Raw genomic sequence first — 17,300 nt, 5'->3', positions numbered from 1 at the left:
AATCTTGGTTGTTAACTCAAGAAGATTTAAATTATCTGTTTGATATTGTAATGTAATCTTCTTTTATCTTGCATACGCTGCTAAATGCCAAAATTTTTTGTTTATCAATTCCATTCCTGTTGCCACTTATTTCTTGGTGTTATATGTATGTGTGTTTTTTTCCTATCTATTTTTCTCTCGTTATTATTTATGCCGACAGATATGTATCGAATATTGTTTTGTGGGCTCACAAGCTTGCTTTGCCCCTAAATGTTTTGTAACTGTGTTTAAAAATCTTAAATAAAGGAAATAAGGAAATTTGAATTTGAAAAAAAAAAAAAAAATTACGACAGCATTGTTGATTTTTTGATTTGTAGAAGTAAATATAGTCTCTTGATACTTCCCTCAGAAACAATTTGTACGTTATTTTTTTGCCTGGATTAAAAGAAAGATACACACTATATATAAGCATTAAAAAGAACGTAATTTATCAGAAATAGTACTACTTTTTTTTGTCCATTTTCGAGTTTTTCTCAAAATTCCAAAATATATGATAAGTATTAATCAGCTCAGTAATGTATTTATTGTATTATATAATACATTTAGGTTTACAAATTTTTTCACCATATTTAGTTTTCTTGTTGGTATCAATCATTCAGAGAAAATAGATAAAAATGAGAAATATCGTTGCCGGTCTTTTACGTCTCAGCATTGAAACCCGAAAAATCTTGTGAGCGGTCGTTAATATGTCTTAATAGGTGATCAATACCGCCTTTACGCATGGGATCAAAAAAATCGTTTTCACCGGACTGTATCAAAGAGTCATAGATAGAGTGATATATTCTAGAAATCTTGAGCACTATGCTTTAAGACACTGTGTTAATTTGTCCCTGGACACATAGTGCTCATAAAAGACGTTTCAACTTTAAACCTGTTTCTCATAAGTTCAGGCTTTGGGAAAATATGAATTTTTGAGGGCTCCATTATATAGTATTCTTTCAGGCAGAGGCAAGGAAAGGGTAGAGGGTTCGGCGCCTGTAACACAAAAGGCAGCCAATTTCGGGGCCCTGAAAATTTGTGACAAACAGGCCCTGACTGTTGGTAATATATGCATTAAAATTCAGTGTCTCACGTCGACCACCACTATGCCGAAGGTGTGGTCTCTTAAACATGACCCAACATCCTGGAGCAGGGCCTCCAGGGTGGCATCTATTATCGGGCCCCCAAGCCAGACTTTTTTGCGTGAAAAAACAAAAAATGATGGCAATTGTTCCGGGCTACAGCCCAGTCAGCCCACCCTTGGGGGGGTCATGCACAGTGGTTAAGGACGATGCTCTTAAGACGGCCATGGTAGAAACACAACACTCCATAAATGCCAACTTCTGTGCCAAACGTGTTTATGGTGTCAAGAGTTAGGGGTCATTAAAGTATTACGTCAGCATCGAGGAGGGGGGGGGTTTCGGATTTGCTGACTTTTGATGACAAGGGGGGTTTGAAGGTTGCTTACGTCACCAACCACCCTTTTTGAAGATGTGAAATATTCTAAGCTGCTGACGAAATTTTGCTGACAAGGGGAGGGGTCAGTGTTTTGCTGATAAGGGGGGGGGGGGTCAAAAATTGCTAAAAATCTGCTTACGTAACACTTGAATGGCCCCTTATGCGTGTTCTGTGTACGGATTGGTACCATCTGTTTTACATATTTTAAAGTGAAAATGAAATGACAGATCACGAAATCACCAAATTTCACGTGTTATAAGCAAGAGTGTAACGCATGGGGGGGGGGGGGGGGGTAGTAGTGCCGTCTTAACGCATGGGCCTACCCGGGCACGGCCCAATGGCCTCAAGAGAACAAGGGCCCCACAAAAATGAAATGTAGTTGAAATTTTCGAGAATTCACCTGGTAGGGCCTCAGAAAAATCATATGGCACGGGGCCCCATGATGCTCTTAAGACGGCCCTGCCCGTGGGGCCTCAAGTCTACAAAGGGGGGGGGGGTTTATAGAAATGGGATCTGATTGAATGTTTCGAATGTTTGCATGTAAATTGGAGACAGACATTTTTAGCCAGGTAGAGGCCATTGTGCTCTTGAGACAGAAGTGTACTCAGGGCCTGTTCCACATAATTTCGGGCCACGGGCAAACACGCCTTTTTCAGGCCCCCCCCTTAAAAAAGCATTCGTTGAGGCATAGAGGCTCCTTGTCTCCCCCCCCCCCCTCTGAGATGATCAAAAATTAAAAATATTTATTATTTCTCTAAAAAATTAAATTATCGGAGGAGGACAATTTTGCCTTCTGTATTGGCCCCGAAATTTACGGGCTCTGGGTACGTGCAACGTTTGTTTATACAGGAAACACGCCCTGCCCGTAGGTGATCAATGTATTAAAATCCAGTTGTACGGCCCGGTGCGATAACACTCTTTGCACCAGTACGGCCCCGTTTTCACCAGTGCGACCCATAATATTTTTTCAACATACGTATTTTTATTATGTGTGTTATCGTTTCACAGAGAGAGAGGGAGCGCGTATATTGACGTCTCTAAATAAAACAATAAATTCTACAGAATTTTTTGATAACGACCATTACACAAGTAATAAAAGTACACACCAATGGACTTACTTTCAGAATAAAGAACTGAGAGAAAGGGAGGAAGAGGAGAAAAACTTTTCAGTGCGCATTCGAAGCGACGCACAGTGTTTTCTCCGCCCCCTCTCCCCCCTGCTCCACTGCGTCCGACCGACTCCGCCGGACAGAGGAAGCAGCAGCAGCAGCTCCGCCGCACGATCAGTGTAGCAATATTTCCCTTCCCATCCAGCAGCTGGTGCTGGTCTCTCCGCTGCATCACCTTCTACTACTTTCCAGTATCAAGAGAAGAGAGAAAGAAAAAAGAGAAATATATATTTTTCTTGTCGTCTGCTGCTCCTCTCCTTCCCCCCAATCCAGGTCGTCGAATGGAGTTAAAAAATGTCAGATCACGAACAACAACAACTACTGTTTGGATACCCGACCCGTGTGCACCCGTAGTAAAAGTTTCCGAAACGTGATGCACACAATCCGCAAATTCTAAAATACTGTGTGTGTGTGTGAGGGGAGAAGGAAGGAAGGAAGAAAGAGAAAGGGTGGACCGACCCGACCGACCGTTGTGTGTGTGTGTCGTGTGCTCCGTGTGTGTGTGTTTTCTGTAGTGTTTACGGAACCCTTAAGCCTACCCGAAAAATGGCGGACTTGGAGGCAGTGCTCGCCGACGTGAGCTATCTGATGGCCATGGAAAAAAGTAAATCCACGCCAGCGGCCAGGGCAAGCAAGAAAATTATATTACCGGATCCTAGGTAAGCCTGCTTTCCCCTCTCTCTCTCTCTCCCCCCCCTCCCACATCAACTTACGGTCAACGGAATATTCCACTCCACAGTGAGGGAGGTGGGGAAAAGAACCATTCATATACGTTTTTTTTTTTGCCTTGTTTTGTTTATTTACACACTAAAGCGGCTGTGTTTGAATTTAAAAGCCCCTCGTTATAACGGCTTGTTAAGCTATAGCATATGTATTTACACACGCTGTAATAATTTGGTTATTGTTTATTCATTTATAACGTTTTGAGGATTTATATTATTTGTTGTGATCTCGGAGATTTCGTCCATATTCTTGGGTATTATTTGCTATCTCTGAACTCTTGGGAAGATTTTAATGATAAGATAAAGGATAACATCTCCTGGGGTTAGTGAGATAAGTTTGTACCATCTCATGAACCAGTATGTTTCCAATTTTTGTTGATAGGCACTAATAACACAGTTTAAAAGCAATGGTTCTGGATGAACACTAATGTTCTCACTCTCTCCAAATACCCTATATATCCAGGGCCTATCTCTTGCATGGGCAAGTGAGGCCCAGGGCCATCAAATCTTAAGGGCCCCAAAATTCAAGTTTGTTCTGTACATTTACTGTCCTAATCGTGTTGAATTTTTTATGTAAAACTGAATACCCCGCGAAGAAGCAAAGCAATCATAAGCCGCACAGCATATTCCAGAATTTATTTCAATAGCACTTATGCATAGTTGCTAGCATAAAATAATTGTAGGACTTGACAAATCTCTGAGGACAGGGCACAATATTAATGGAAGTTATATCGGCATTATCTGCTAGCATGAGGAGTGGTCCTTTAATCATGGGTAGGTCAAAGAATATCCAGTTTTTGAATCCATTTTGTCTGGAAAATAATGTTTGACTCCTGTGAAATTTCACTGGTACCTGAATTCTTTACAGATTTTCCAAGCCCTGAATAATAGGCCTACCCTGCGTGGCCCACCATAATGATGGGGCTAACACGGCTGCAGCCCTGGGATCTGGGATAGTTACCATGATTTTCTTGTTTTTTCATGTTATAAATTCATTATAGTGAGAGGTGTGACTTGGTCGCCCATTAAAGATTCCAGCCTAGGGGCCTTACTCCAAGATGTGTGAAGGGGTGTGATACTCTGTAATTATGACTCAAAGAACATTAAAAATGGGACCCAACACTATCTTGGCGGGAGGAGGGGGTTCAAAAATTTGTTTGCAGAAGATTCAAACTTATGAGGAATGGGCCCCGTATATGTCACTGAATATTTGCCATCTTCAAACCTCATTGGTTCACTTTGCTGAAAAGTTACTTGAAACTATAATTAAGAACCAAAGAAAATAGTGATTGCTTATGTTGAATTCATGGGACGAATCACACATTCATAAGATTTATCAAGAAAATATAATAGGTCAGGAGTTAATCCCAGAAACCAGATGGTGATGGTGACTAGAAAATGTAGTTAGGGTCTGGTATAATTTTCTTCATTACCTAGGTAAGCCCCATTTTCTCTCCCCCTTCACACCCTCTTAGGGGCAGCGGAAAGTTCCAATCCAGATTGTGGGAGGTGGGGGGAAAAGAACCATTCATATACTTATTTTTTTTTGTTTATTTCCACTGAAGTAACTGTGTTTGAATTTAAGTATTTTGTTACAACAGCTTTGCTAAACTATAGCGTATATATTTGCACCATTGCTGGACAAATCCCACTTCGCCACAGCAACTACAAAATTCGTATTCACACCTAAAGTTTTTTAAATGTGGTTGCTAAATTTCCGAATTGGAGTCTAAGGGTGACAAAATTTTCTGATTTCATTGTGCTATATCTTTTAACATGGAAAAAGAGTATTATTCAGGGCTATTTTTTTTTCTTCAGAAAAAATACTGTGCTTGACTACTAAGAAATTGGGCTGGCACCTAAATATTTTTTAGATTTGTGTCAAGCCCTGATTTACACGCAGCCTAATAACTTAGTTATTGCTTATTCATTTTTAGCGGTTTCGAGGATTTATATTATTAATAGTGATCTTGGAGGTTTCATCCATATTCTTAGGTATTATTTTATTTGATATCTCTAAACTCTTGGGAGGATTTTAATGATAAGATAAAGGATAACATCTCATTCAGGGTTGGGTTTCTTCCGGGACAGTGGAAGAAACTGAAAAAATGTGCATAAATTGTTGTTTAGTTAAAGTGCATATAATTAATGCTTGTTATTTTACCTCATTGGTTGTGAAATAATATCAAATATGTTTCAAAAACAATATTTTTTAACCTTTAATTATAAATATCTCAACAAGATGTGCGATACTTAATTTTCCAATAAAACACACATATTGCAACATTATTTCAGTTACAGTTAAAAATGTTAATCTGAGTATAAAAAATATTATACAATTTAAAGTATAATTAATACATGTTTGTAGAAAATAATTAGTTTCATATGCTCAGCACACACATTTTTCTAATTATTGGGCAATATTTAATAAGGAGTAATATGTTTAACAAAAGTGTGAAATTATTTTAGGAATCCTCTAAGACTGGTGTAGGAATGACGGGCGTTCCGTATGTAAAAAGACCAAAGCTGCTGGGAGACATCAGATATAACAGCCAATTCAAATGCTTAGAAACATTTTTAATCGTAATGTTTTTTCACCACTATGAGTGACTATCTCCATAAGATGGATGAAGCATACTTGACAAAATTTGAAATTGCATAAATTGCACTCAGTATATCAGCTACAGAGAGATTGTGCAAATAGTGTTTATTATTATAACGAATGAATGGGGCTTTTCACAAAATGCTGACTTGATGCCTTATTTATGTCATAAAATTATCATATGAAGAGACTGTTCTTCCCTATCATTTGTTCTCATGTCTTGATACTGAATATTTGGATGCAAGATTAAACTCTGAACAGGAACTGGGGCAAATTATAGTAACTTGTGATTATTTTTAACTGCAAGTGCAAAACTTCAGTTATACTATTGAAATTTTAATATAGTATTTGATAGGAAAGAATGTGTTTTATCTGAAATTCTCAAACAGCTGTGATTGTGTTGAAATGCTTCTAAGTTGTCCTGCAAATTCAGCTGGTTTAAAAAGAATTTTATAGTACAGTAAAACTTCTGTCCAACAGAATCGCAAGGGACCATGATTATTTTCCGTTCAACACAGGTTTCCGCTTAATAGAGGTCCAATTGACATAATGTGTAAAATTATGTGACAATCTCTTATAAAATTAGAATAAAATAAAAATAAATTAATTGAAAATAAAGCAAATAATTTAAGAATTTTATTAATTAGAAAATAATAGCTAATTATTAAATATTTATCATTTTGTATATGATATATTTATTAATTAAAAATATGTACATACTGCATTTACTTCAACATCACACTATATACAGTCAATTACATACATTAACTATTCGCATCGCCAAATAGTGAGTAAAAAATGAAGAACAGTACTGTAAATAAATTTTTACCTTTTCCACTGATCAATAATTGAGTTTTCTGTATGGTGCCTGACTTTCAATAAAAAGTTTTGTTTCAGAAATCACACACAAAATGCCTGAGTCATTATTTTGCTATAAAGCAAAATATTTCTGCAGTTCTTTAGAGGTTATGACAGCATCTGTATAAAACTGCATCCTACACTGTGGCTTATTAAAATCACAGCATCAAGTACAGAAACAGTTTTTGGCAATGTAGGAGTGGATGATGCAGAACTCATATTAGCAAACAGATTGCACAACAAAAATTCGGTAGAGCACTTAAACATTTTCTGCCATTCCTATTGGTTTGGGGAAAATTCGTAGTATTTATATGAAATTTTCCGTTAAGTGCATACAATTTTCCTTTCCATTTCCACATTAGATAGGTTCCGTTCAATCCAGGTTTTTTAATATGTATTTCAGCATTGAAATCATGGGACCAGGATTTTTTTGTTGATAGGTTTCCGCTTAATACAGGTTCCGTTAAAGACAGGTTTTACTGCATATATTTTTGGATTTACTCATTCAACTTTGTAACAGCGTAATGGCTGTCATAACAAAAAAAGGTTTTGTTATATCATATTGCACCGAACTGATGAAAGTGAACAATTAATTTTAAAATGGTTATATTTCTTGGCAATAAAAGTAATTTCAAATTCATACATAAATAAAGAAATTTTTGTTTAAATATACAACTACTAAAACCTTTCAAAATTGATACTATAATAGCGTTATGGTTGATAAAATCCTCTTGTAATAACACAGTAAATTAAGCTTGTGATTGCATGAATATGAAAGGAAGTAATTTGTTCCACAAATCAGTTTCTTCGATTTCTTCCGCATTCAGTGGAAGAAACCTATTTCTTCTTGCTGTTTTATCCATGGTTTCTTCCAGTTTTTTTCAACTATGGTTCCCAACTCTAGGTTTAATGAAAAAGCTTCAGCTAGATATGTGACCTTGGCATAGGCGGAGATAGACTTGGAAGTCTGGTGGGGGGGGGGGCACGATGATAATGTCAATTCATATATACATATATACATCAGATCAGTCTACTCCACTTTTGCGCTGGGGTGGCAATGCCCCCCCATATCTCCACCCATGGACCTTGGTCAAAGAACTGATATAATTTTTTAAATTCATTTCACATGTGCATAGTTAAATTGTCATTGGCTCAATTAAAATTTATTAGAGGTGCTAAAATGTATTTACCATATCTTACACTGTAGTGAAAATTATGAATACGGAAAGAAAACCTTTTTCTTCCGCTTGGAAAAAGTATGCTCGGCAGTGTGTTCCCAGTGGAAGAAACTGTCCAACTCTTCAAAAGACTGATGTAGTTATTGATTTGCATATATAATTAAATTAGTGAAATTAAATTTACTTAATGCTATAAAAATATACATTTGCTATATTTAAATCATAAATTTTAACTTATTTGATAAGTTATTGAAGGAAAACTAGTTTCTTCTGTTTGCAAGAAATCTATTTCTTCTGGACAGTTTTTTCCATGGTTTTTTTCTGTGGTTTTTTCCACTTCCGTAACTTGGAAGAAACTTTCCAATCCCCAACCCCAATCTTATTGTACTAACGAGATAAGCATGTACCATTTTGTAGACCAGTATGCTCCCAATTTTTGTCGATGCACTGTTGTGTAACAATCTGTGCATCATTAGATATTTTCTAGTTCCCATCCTCACTGCTTGGAAAAAAAAAGATTTTAAGTTGGTAAAAACAACCAAATACAGGGGTGCATAGCAAACACAGGGTTTCACATTTTACTGTCAAACTGTTGATCCTAGGGTTGTACTTCCAGTTAGAAAAAACTTCCCAAATAACGTGCAGTACTCAGATATGTCATTCATGTTTCAAGGGGTTTTGTATAGGTATTAAAATAAAAAACATTTTATACGGTTCTTGTGCTTCCCAAAACCCAATTAAAAAATTGTTTCCCTTTCTCTCCTGATGCCAAAAAAAAAACAATGTTTCTAAGTGCAATATTTATTGAGATATTGAAGGGAAAGAAAAAAGATATTGAAAAATGAAGGAAAGTTGGGAGAAAAAACAGTGTTAAATGCTGTAAAACAGTTTTTGGAATTTGAGTTTGGCAAAATTTTGGAATTTGCGTATTTTGAACAATAACGAAGGCGGTAATTATACGTCCTGGAAAAGTGGAAAGAAATATTATTTTTGACTTGTGTTTTTTGTGGAAAATTTTTTTATTGTTTGGAAATAAAAAAATTTGTTCTGGTGCCTAGTAGGGTTTAAGATAGGTAAAAAATTCCTTTTGCAAAAAAGCGAAAATGGGGTGAAAAGCTATAGGAAAATGCTACAATGCTAATGTAATGATTGATGGTTGGATGTCTACTTGTTCCGTACCTCCTGTATGCATTTTTGCCAAACTGGCTACCATTTCTTTCGCATTCTACGATTTTCTTTCTCATTTTGCAAAAAATGCAACCGTAGCCCTGGTGCCTAGGTCTTTTTAGTTTGTCAGGGCCTAGTATTTATTAATGACCCTCACTGCTTGGACAAAATGATTTCAAAACGGTTTAAAACACAAAGAAAATAATAACTGCTAAATATGCTGAATTTGTTTGATAAATCCCTCATTTTATAGGATGTATTCAGAAGATCCTTGATGACGATCCTTTCAGAAATTTTGGTCTCTGCCATCGACCCATTTACAAGAGCAGAAAGTACAATGATCTCAAGGGAAGGAAGAAATTCTATCTAGTACCAATAAATATGTGCGATAGCAGTGCCATCTGCTGGACTGCCATAGAACTAAGACATTTTATACTCCCATTTGGAAGATTGCACAAAAGTACAGTTCTTGTTCATCCGTCTTGATGATGCTTGGGATATATGACAAGCCCTGACATAAGGACGTATAAAATCAGAATCTAAAGCATAATGAAAACTCAAGGAATGTCAGTCTTTAGATGCACTATGAAAATGGATAAATTTGTACTGTGCACACCTTGGCAGGATGCTTCAACGCTTTGCTTATACATTGGACAAATGACATTCAGCTTCAATATTGGAACTTGAACATTCAAATTGTGGTTTCTGGTTTGATTTAAAGCTTGCAACTGGATAAAATGACTGGAATAATATCTATATCCCAGTCAATAAAGACAAGACCTGTAAATAATTTTCCAGCCATTAAGTGATGTTGCTGATGCGTGTCAAATGCAGACTTTGTTGTTAATTAATTTTGCAGAGACTTTCTCAAAGTAGTAATAAAGTTCAATAGTGGGTGAGAAGTCTTGGACACATTTTAAAAATTGATGAAAAATCAACCAATGGACATGAAAAGGTGTAGTTTGCACTAAAATACTTATGACCTAGAAGTTTTTTTTGCACAATCACACTTTTCTCCACAATCAAGCCATTGATTGTGAAAGAGTCTTGATCGCTTCCATGATTCTTGTGTTCAGTTCCTCAGTGTTGGTTACACGCCTGTCAGGATTCTTTGCCACTGTAGTTTGATCCAGTATCGTGAATGAAAACACATCAAACTATGGATTTGCACTCTAACTTTGTGATTTGTGGGCTATATTTTACCCAGATTTACCCTTTTTAGACCATGTAAAAGCTGAATTACTTCTTTGAGGGCAACTAGAAATTAAAAAACTGATGAAGAAGGCAAAATTCAAATGTGCCTGTGATAGTCTGCTCCGTGAGCCTGATAAGTTTACTACCCCCTGGCAGAAAGTAATCATTCACCCATGAAAACACCATAAACGATATGTTTAAAAGGAAAAAAAAACATTTCCCGAGTGAACATCTTTTGGTTAATAATTCTAAATATAAACTAAATGAAAAAAATCAAATTTGTTACAATTTGAACATGAAAATTGATTTATAAACCAGCAACACCAAAGGAAAAAATGTTGAAATGAAAGAAAAATGGCTCAAGGGAAAAGGGATCGATTGTGGGATTTAAAATGAGAAATATAATATTTCGTAACACCACATTTGGTGCAGATGACACCTTTTAACCTTCGAGGTATAGAAGAAATAAGTTGTTTGCAGTATGTCTGTGAAATTTCTATCCCGCTTTCTCTAATTCCTTGCTTCCTAACTGAAGCAAGGAATTTAATTCCATCCACAACATTATTTGGCCTTTCAGAGTCTACCCTCTTTTTCAACTGGTACCAAACATTCTCGATCTGGTTTATATCTGGACTGGTGGCAGGTCAGTCTATTGTTGCAATGTTAGCACTTGGATACCTTTCAACTTTTTTTTGCTGCGATGACAAGAGACATTGTCGTCCTGAAATGTAAAGTTAGTTGAATCCCCAAACCATTTGTCAATTCACTGGGAATCAAAGTTTTTAAGAATGTCCATGTAGACTTCTGAGTTCACTGTATGCTTCATGATGCTCACTTCACCTAATCCATTAGTTGTCATGCAACTCCACACCGTAAACGAATGATGAAATTTAGTTCTTTTATCAATGCACTCATCTTCAAACTTTCTTCTGTTATTCTCCAGACAAATTTACTGTAGCTATCTCCAGTCCCCAAGCTGAAAGTGGTTTCTACAACATTGCAACTGAGATCTCTTCTGTTGCTAAGTTAAACCAACCTTAGGAGTTGACTTGCAGAACTCGAATCCTTTTTCTTTAAAATGGTTGCATATGGTATGGTTGCAGCCATGAATGTTGCATTTTGCCCACTCTGTATTCAGCTATTTCACACTGATTTTGCTTGGCAGTTTGACCAGTTTTCTATCATCTCTCTTTGTGCTATTACAAGGGCTATCAGTTTGAGACAAATTCCCCATGCAGCCAGTCCTTTGGTATTTATTCATGGCCTGCTCACCAGAAGCAGATTTAGCAGCTGGCACATCCCCTGGGCCTTCACTTCTGAAAGGCACCCCCATAGAACTTAAACTTTAAATTTTTTCTAATTTAAGGGGCCCAATATGTTCTTCGACTTACTGGGTCTCAATTGACCTTAATCTGTTCCTTCAGCTTGCTGTACTTTGAACCCCCAAAGCAGAATATTCTGATATCTGCAATGTATGTCACAGAACAATCAGTGTTACTGCGAAATAATCTGGAAGAATTTTAAGCATATGTAAAAATAATAATATGGAAATTTTCACAGCAGAACATTTACAATCAGCCGAGGGCTCATTGCAGAACAATGCAAAGCATTCTGCTTTGCGGCTTTGAGCACCAGTTGAATCTTGCTACCTCCTGTAGAGGAACACCATCTTGCTACATGGAACTATCAATTTTTTTAAATCATTAAAAATCGTTATAGTGCCGGACTCGTGATGCGAGGATCCGGGTTCGAACCCCACAGTGGTGGTCGGCTGAAGTTGGTTTTCTGTGGTTCCCAACTTCAAGGCGCAAATGCGAGCCGATCTCCCCGTTAAAAAAGTCTCGCCACAGAGAGCAACAGTCCTACAACGATAAATCATTCAACCATAACACTTCACTCATAGTTAGAAAAACTGGGGGCAGATGACAGCACTGCACATAACAAGCATTACACAGAAACAAACTTTACGTCAGGTTGCACTACACGTATACGCACATTCCCGCATGTGCCGATTCGTTGGGGGTTCGTTGGGGGGTTCCGCGGGGGGGGGGGGTGCATGTGTGGTGTAGCAGTAGTAGGTAGGGCCTCCAAAAAAATGGCTCGGGGATCCATGACGTTCTTAAGTCAGCCACCTCGTTGGGCAATTTGCCTGTTGTAGCGTTGTATTTGTATTAGAAAGATATCTCCTGATAGCCATCTCTTACACTTAAGAAAAAGTTTTAGTAAAAATCTGTGTCACTTTTTTATACATTGTCTGATCACTGCACCTGTGGAACAGTTTCATTTTCATAATTTCAGTCAACACGTTTGTTTGAAACAGTGATTGAATAATTTTTCCTCAAAACAGAGGTGATCACAATTTTTTTTTGCAAGTGTTGTTGTAAATAAATTGATTTTCATGGTAAAATTGGAATAAATTTTATTTTATTTTTCATTTATTCCATAATTAGAATAATTCATTTCAACAAAAATTTCCACTTTGAGAAAAATGAATCATTAATATTTTGTGTTTTAAGCTTAGCATTGCTAGTGTTTCTATGGATGAATGAACGTTATCTGCTAGGGGTAGTAGAATGAGTCAGATCTGGTCTCGCAGTTTGTGCTCCAACGAGGCTCCATAAACTTTATAGAACTGCCAAAGTTGACCTGAGACTGCTTTAAGCTCATGAATATTTTTCATTAGTTTTTTAGTCACTGATCTCTAATATACCCTGTCAACCTACATATGTCTCTAAACATACACTTAAAAAAATATTTTGGTTGCTCTAGTACAGGAAGTCTCAGGCAGGGATTGAGAAATCCCAGTCACTATGGCGATTATAAAATTGGCGTTGGTGCCTATACTTTTTTGTGTATGATAACTGGATCAGGGTCTAGGAAAAACTTAAAATTTTCAGAAATTATGTCCACATTTCTGCTATTATGGAAAAGAGTCCTTGAGGCCTGGGCAAATAAATGAGTATGCAATTTAGGGCCATTTTTGTCCAGAAGAAATATATGAAGGTTTAACAGCTGGCTGATGTCAAGACCAATTTTAGGAATGAGAGAAAATTCTCAACTTTTCCTGCAGGGAATCGAACTTGTTCTCTCACTTGCCTTGTGAGTGCCCTCTACCACTATAGACTACGAACGCAACAAATATCTCAATCTTTCATTAGAGCTCATTTGTACTGAATGGGACTACATGGACGGTCGGACCTAATTCAGGCAAAAGCTCACGATTACACAATTATTCACACTGCCACCAGATGGCGACTTATCCATGTTCAGTGCACATGAGCTCTAAGGAAAAATTGCATACCTTGGCATAGTCTATTTGTAAATGGGAGCAGTTTGAAAGATACAAAAGCTACTACTGCTTAATTATACAAGCACCTCGTAAACATTTCCGTGGGGAATTCTGACACATTGCTACATGTGGGAATGTGTGTTCTTGAGTAGGCTCTGTGTATAAAACATGACCCCAGCTACGAATGTTTTAGGTTCTGCTGGTGCCTGTCTTTTATGCTTTGAAGTGAAAGTAGCAGCAGTCTAAATTTTTTGTGCTGAACGTGTGCCTGCCCTCTTTGGAGTGAGACTTTTTCAAATAGGGGACTGGGTCGTATTTGCAACAAAAAAAACCACTTCAGCTGACCACCACTGTGCTACTAACAGGGTCCTCCAGGTTTGAACCCTGTTGTAATCAGTGTTTGTAATCCACTTGTAATCCGTATCTACCATGACAGACAGTGGCAAGATATTGATGCTGGGGTTTGACAAATGGAAAAAAAATTCAGGTGTTATCTATTTATTTATCTGGACATAAATATATAATTTGGATGGATTAGTCGGTCTTCTAATTAGGGGACAAGCATATTTTTTCAGAGAAAACCAATTCAATACTGTGAGATTGTTTTCTGCTTTTCAGAATTTAGTAACTTTCCCATGTTTGATATGCTGACATAAATTTCGAAACTTTTGTGTTGCCATTGGGCTTTAATTTGACAATCACACCTAGAATATTTCAAGTACATCCTAGAGGCTTCTGCAGGCAGCCAACGGCCAACTCAGAACTTCAGAGAGAGAGACTACAGCCTATACCAAGTTTTAGCCATGGTGGTTACCTGGGTTTTGTTGAGATCTTGTTAAAGTTGTTTCTTTTATAGCTCTGCAATTACTCTTATACAAAATTTTAAAATTTTGGTAATTAAAATATGTGCTCAGTTTTTATTCAATTTCTTTCACCTCATAGTTATAAGTTATTGCTGCTGTGGTGGTCAAGTAGTCATAATGGCAGACTCGCACCCGGGTTCAAACCCCACTGTTGCCACCGTGGTGGTTGAATGAAGTTGGTTTCCTTGTAGTTTCCAACTTTGAGCCACAAATGCGAGCCAATCCCCCCATTTAAAAGGTCTCGCCAATGAGAGCAACAAGCCTACAGTGTACAATTATTCAATCTTTACACTTCACTCATAGTTATGAAGATTGATGGCAGCACTACACAGAAACAAACTTTAACGTCAGGTTCATAACACATACACCCACATTCCGATATGTACCAATTCGTTAGAAATCCTGTAGACGAATGTGTACAAGGTGCACATATGCAGTTAAGTAGCAGTAGTAATAAGTTATCCATATATTTTACAGCGCTATACGTGTTTCTTCTGACCACACATCTTCAAGTTCATCTTGCAGAAGGTTCTTGTCGTTTGTATCAGTGTCCCTCGTATCTCCTAAATCAGGCTATGTAGAGATAGATGTTTGAAGATTTTATTTGAGCTCTAAGAAACGCTGGCACATAGAAACCATGTGCTTCTTACTGAATAAATTATTATAGAATTCGGAAAGTGTAAACATAAAATTCAATGCCCAATGTCTTCTTTTTGAATTCATTGACATAAATGTTATACGAGAGAATATGAAGTTAAAAATATGCTGTTACACTAAACCACACATGCACATCATAAATATTTCTCTGCGAAACTTCTAATGAATAGTTAGAGTAGGGATGTCGGAATGTGTTTTGAACCTAATGGGAAGTTTGTCTCTGAGGAATACCTGTTATGCATTTTAAAGTGCAGCCACAAGTCTTCTGAATTTAAAAGCAAATAACTTGGCAGATTATTTTGCTTGTTATATCATGAATTTTTTTAAATGTTGTAGGTCTGATTGCACTCTGTAGAGAGACTTTTCTTTTAAATGGGAAATCATCATATTTCGTGCCTACAAGTTGGAAAACCACAGAAAAAAAAAATTAATTCTCGAATTAGGATTACAACCCGAATGTTCAGGCATCATGCCATAAATGCTTTTCTTTGCCGATTTTCAAACTTTTTGTAAAAACACCTTTGCATTTTTCATGCCATAAATGTCTATTTTAACATTCTTTTAAGTTTATTTGTGAATTCCAATGTCATATCCAGCAGAACTTGGATATTTTGAGTATTGAGAGCTTCAACATACTTGTAATTGCTGTTTTTAAAATTTTGAACTCTTAATATTAATTACTAAAGTGAAAAAGTATAGGGCCAAAGACACTTCCTTGAGTAATTCCACTTGTGATGCCTGTCCAACCGGAGAATTCCCCGTTCACCATAACTCGTTGTGATCTATCTCTTAACCATGATTCTATTCAATTCTGCAAGTTGCCCCCAATCCCATCAAGCATTTACACTTGAAGCGTGTAAATGCTTCAAGAGTTTACCATGTTGGACCTGATCGAATGCCTTCTGGAAATCAAGGTAAACAACATCTACATTTTTGCCCTACCCAAAGCCTTCGTCACATGATCATAGAAGCAGAGGAGGTTAGTCACACATGACTTCCCCTTCCTAAACCCATGCTGATTATCTGACAATACATTATTCTCGTCTATCCACTTCACAAACTACCTTTTGATAATAATTTCCAAAATTTTTGAGAGGAAGCACATCAAACTCACTGGACGATAATTGGACACAGCTTCTTCTCTACTACCCTTCTGAAATATCGGAAGAACATTAGCAAGTTTTCAATCCCTTTGGATGATACCCTCAGCAACACTACTTGTGTATATATCTGTGCGACTGGCCCCAACTATTCATTAGCACATTCCCCAAAGACCCTGGGATAGATATCATCTGGTCCTGGCGCTTTGCTCGCACATACTTTTTTTAGAAGATTTAGAACCTTCACGTCTTCCACTTGAATATCGTTGAGGATTTTGTCACCCCATGCAACACCCGTATATTGAATATCATTATCTCCATTAAGTCACCTTGTCTACTTTTGTACTCCCTGCATGCTCTTTTCTTTTCAAGATGAAGGTTACACATGCTATCCGTGAACCATGGAGGGTGCGATGTACAAACATGCTTTTTTTTTAACAAAGGGCATGACGTCATGCAAAACAGAGGACAGCTTTGTACTAAATTCTTCCCATTGATTTATCACCCTGACTGATTCCAACCGGTCTTTAAAAACTTTCGCTAACCTTCCTCTCAAAACATCAGTTAGTTCTCCAAAAACAAGGAACCAGTCTTTTGTTATCAACCTTACCTGAAGAAAAGTTACAGTGAAAACTGACAACACACACGATCAGTGGCAGAAAACTCCAGTGATCTTAAAGTGATCTCTCGAAAATTATGATGCATATTCTAGACAGTACAACAGATAAACAAGAACTATTTGTAATTCAAAGAAGCTCCATGATAATTTTCTCTACGGACTTTGTGCCTGATAATGGTGGTCTTGTATTTTTGACCTAATTTTGAAGGACCACAAACACTTTATTTTCGGCATGAATTCCATTTATAATAACTACAATATCACCCAAGTAAAATTATAATTGAAACAGTGGACGAAACAAGTCCAACCAATTTTTAGCTGGTTTTCAGACTCTTAATAATTTTGGATTTAGTTATTTTTCTTTTTTTTGGTAAAGAATAAATGCCTTTTTTGAGTGCCTATTTTA

General features: G+C 37.0%; 1 protein-coding gene across 1 annotated transcript in view; it reads left to right on the top strand.

Annotated features, from left to right (window-relative positions):
* The first annotated feature begins 2,556 nt into the window (after positions 1-2,556).
* Positions 2,557-17,300, top strand: part of Gprk1 (G protein-coupled receptor kinase 1) — a 133,047-nt gene continuing 118,303 nt past the window's right edge. The window contains exon 1 of the mRNA XM_089251231.1: positions 2,557-3,304. Within this exon, the coding sequence (XP_089107357.1) occupies positions 3,192-3,304 (113 nt within the window). The 5' untranslated portion in view covers positions 2,557-3,191. The remainder of the gene's footprint in view (positions 3,305-17,300) is intronic.

Source organism: Pholcus phalangioides, unplaced genomic scaffold (assembly GCF_987345545.1).
Source record: "Pholcus phalangioides strain wild (caught in Gottingen) unplaced genomic scaffold, Ppha-v1.0 ptg000024l_1, whole genome shotgun sequence".
NCBI lineage: Eukaryota > Metazoa > Arthropoda > Arachnida > Araneae > Pholcidae > Pholcus > Pholcus phalangioides.
The sequence above is the reverse complement of the archived record's forward strand: the minus strand, read 5'-3'. Positions and strand labels throughout refer to the sequence as shown.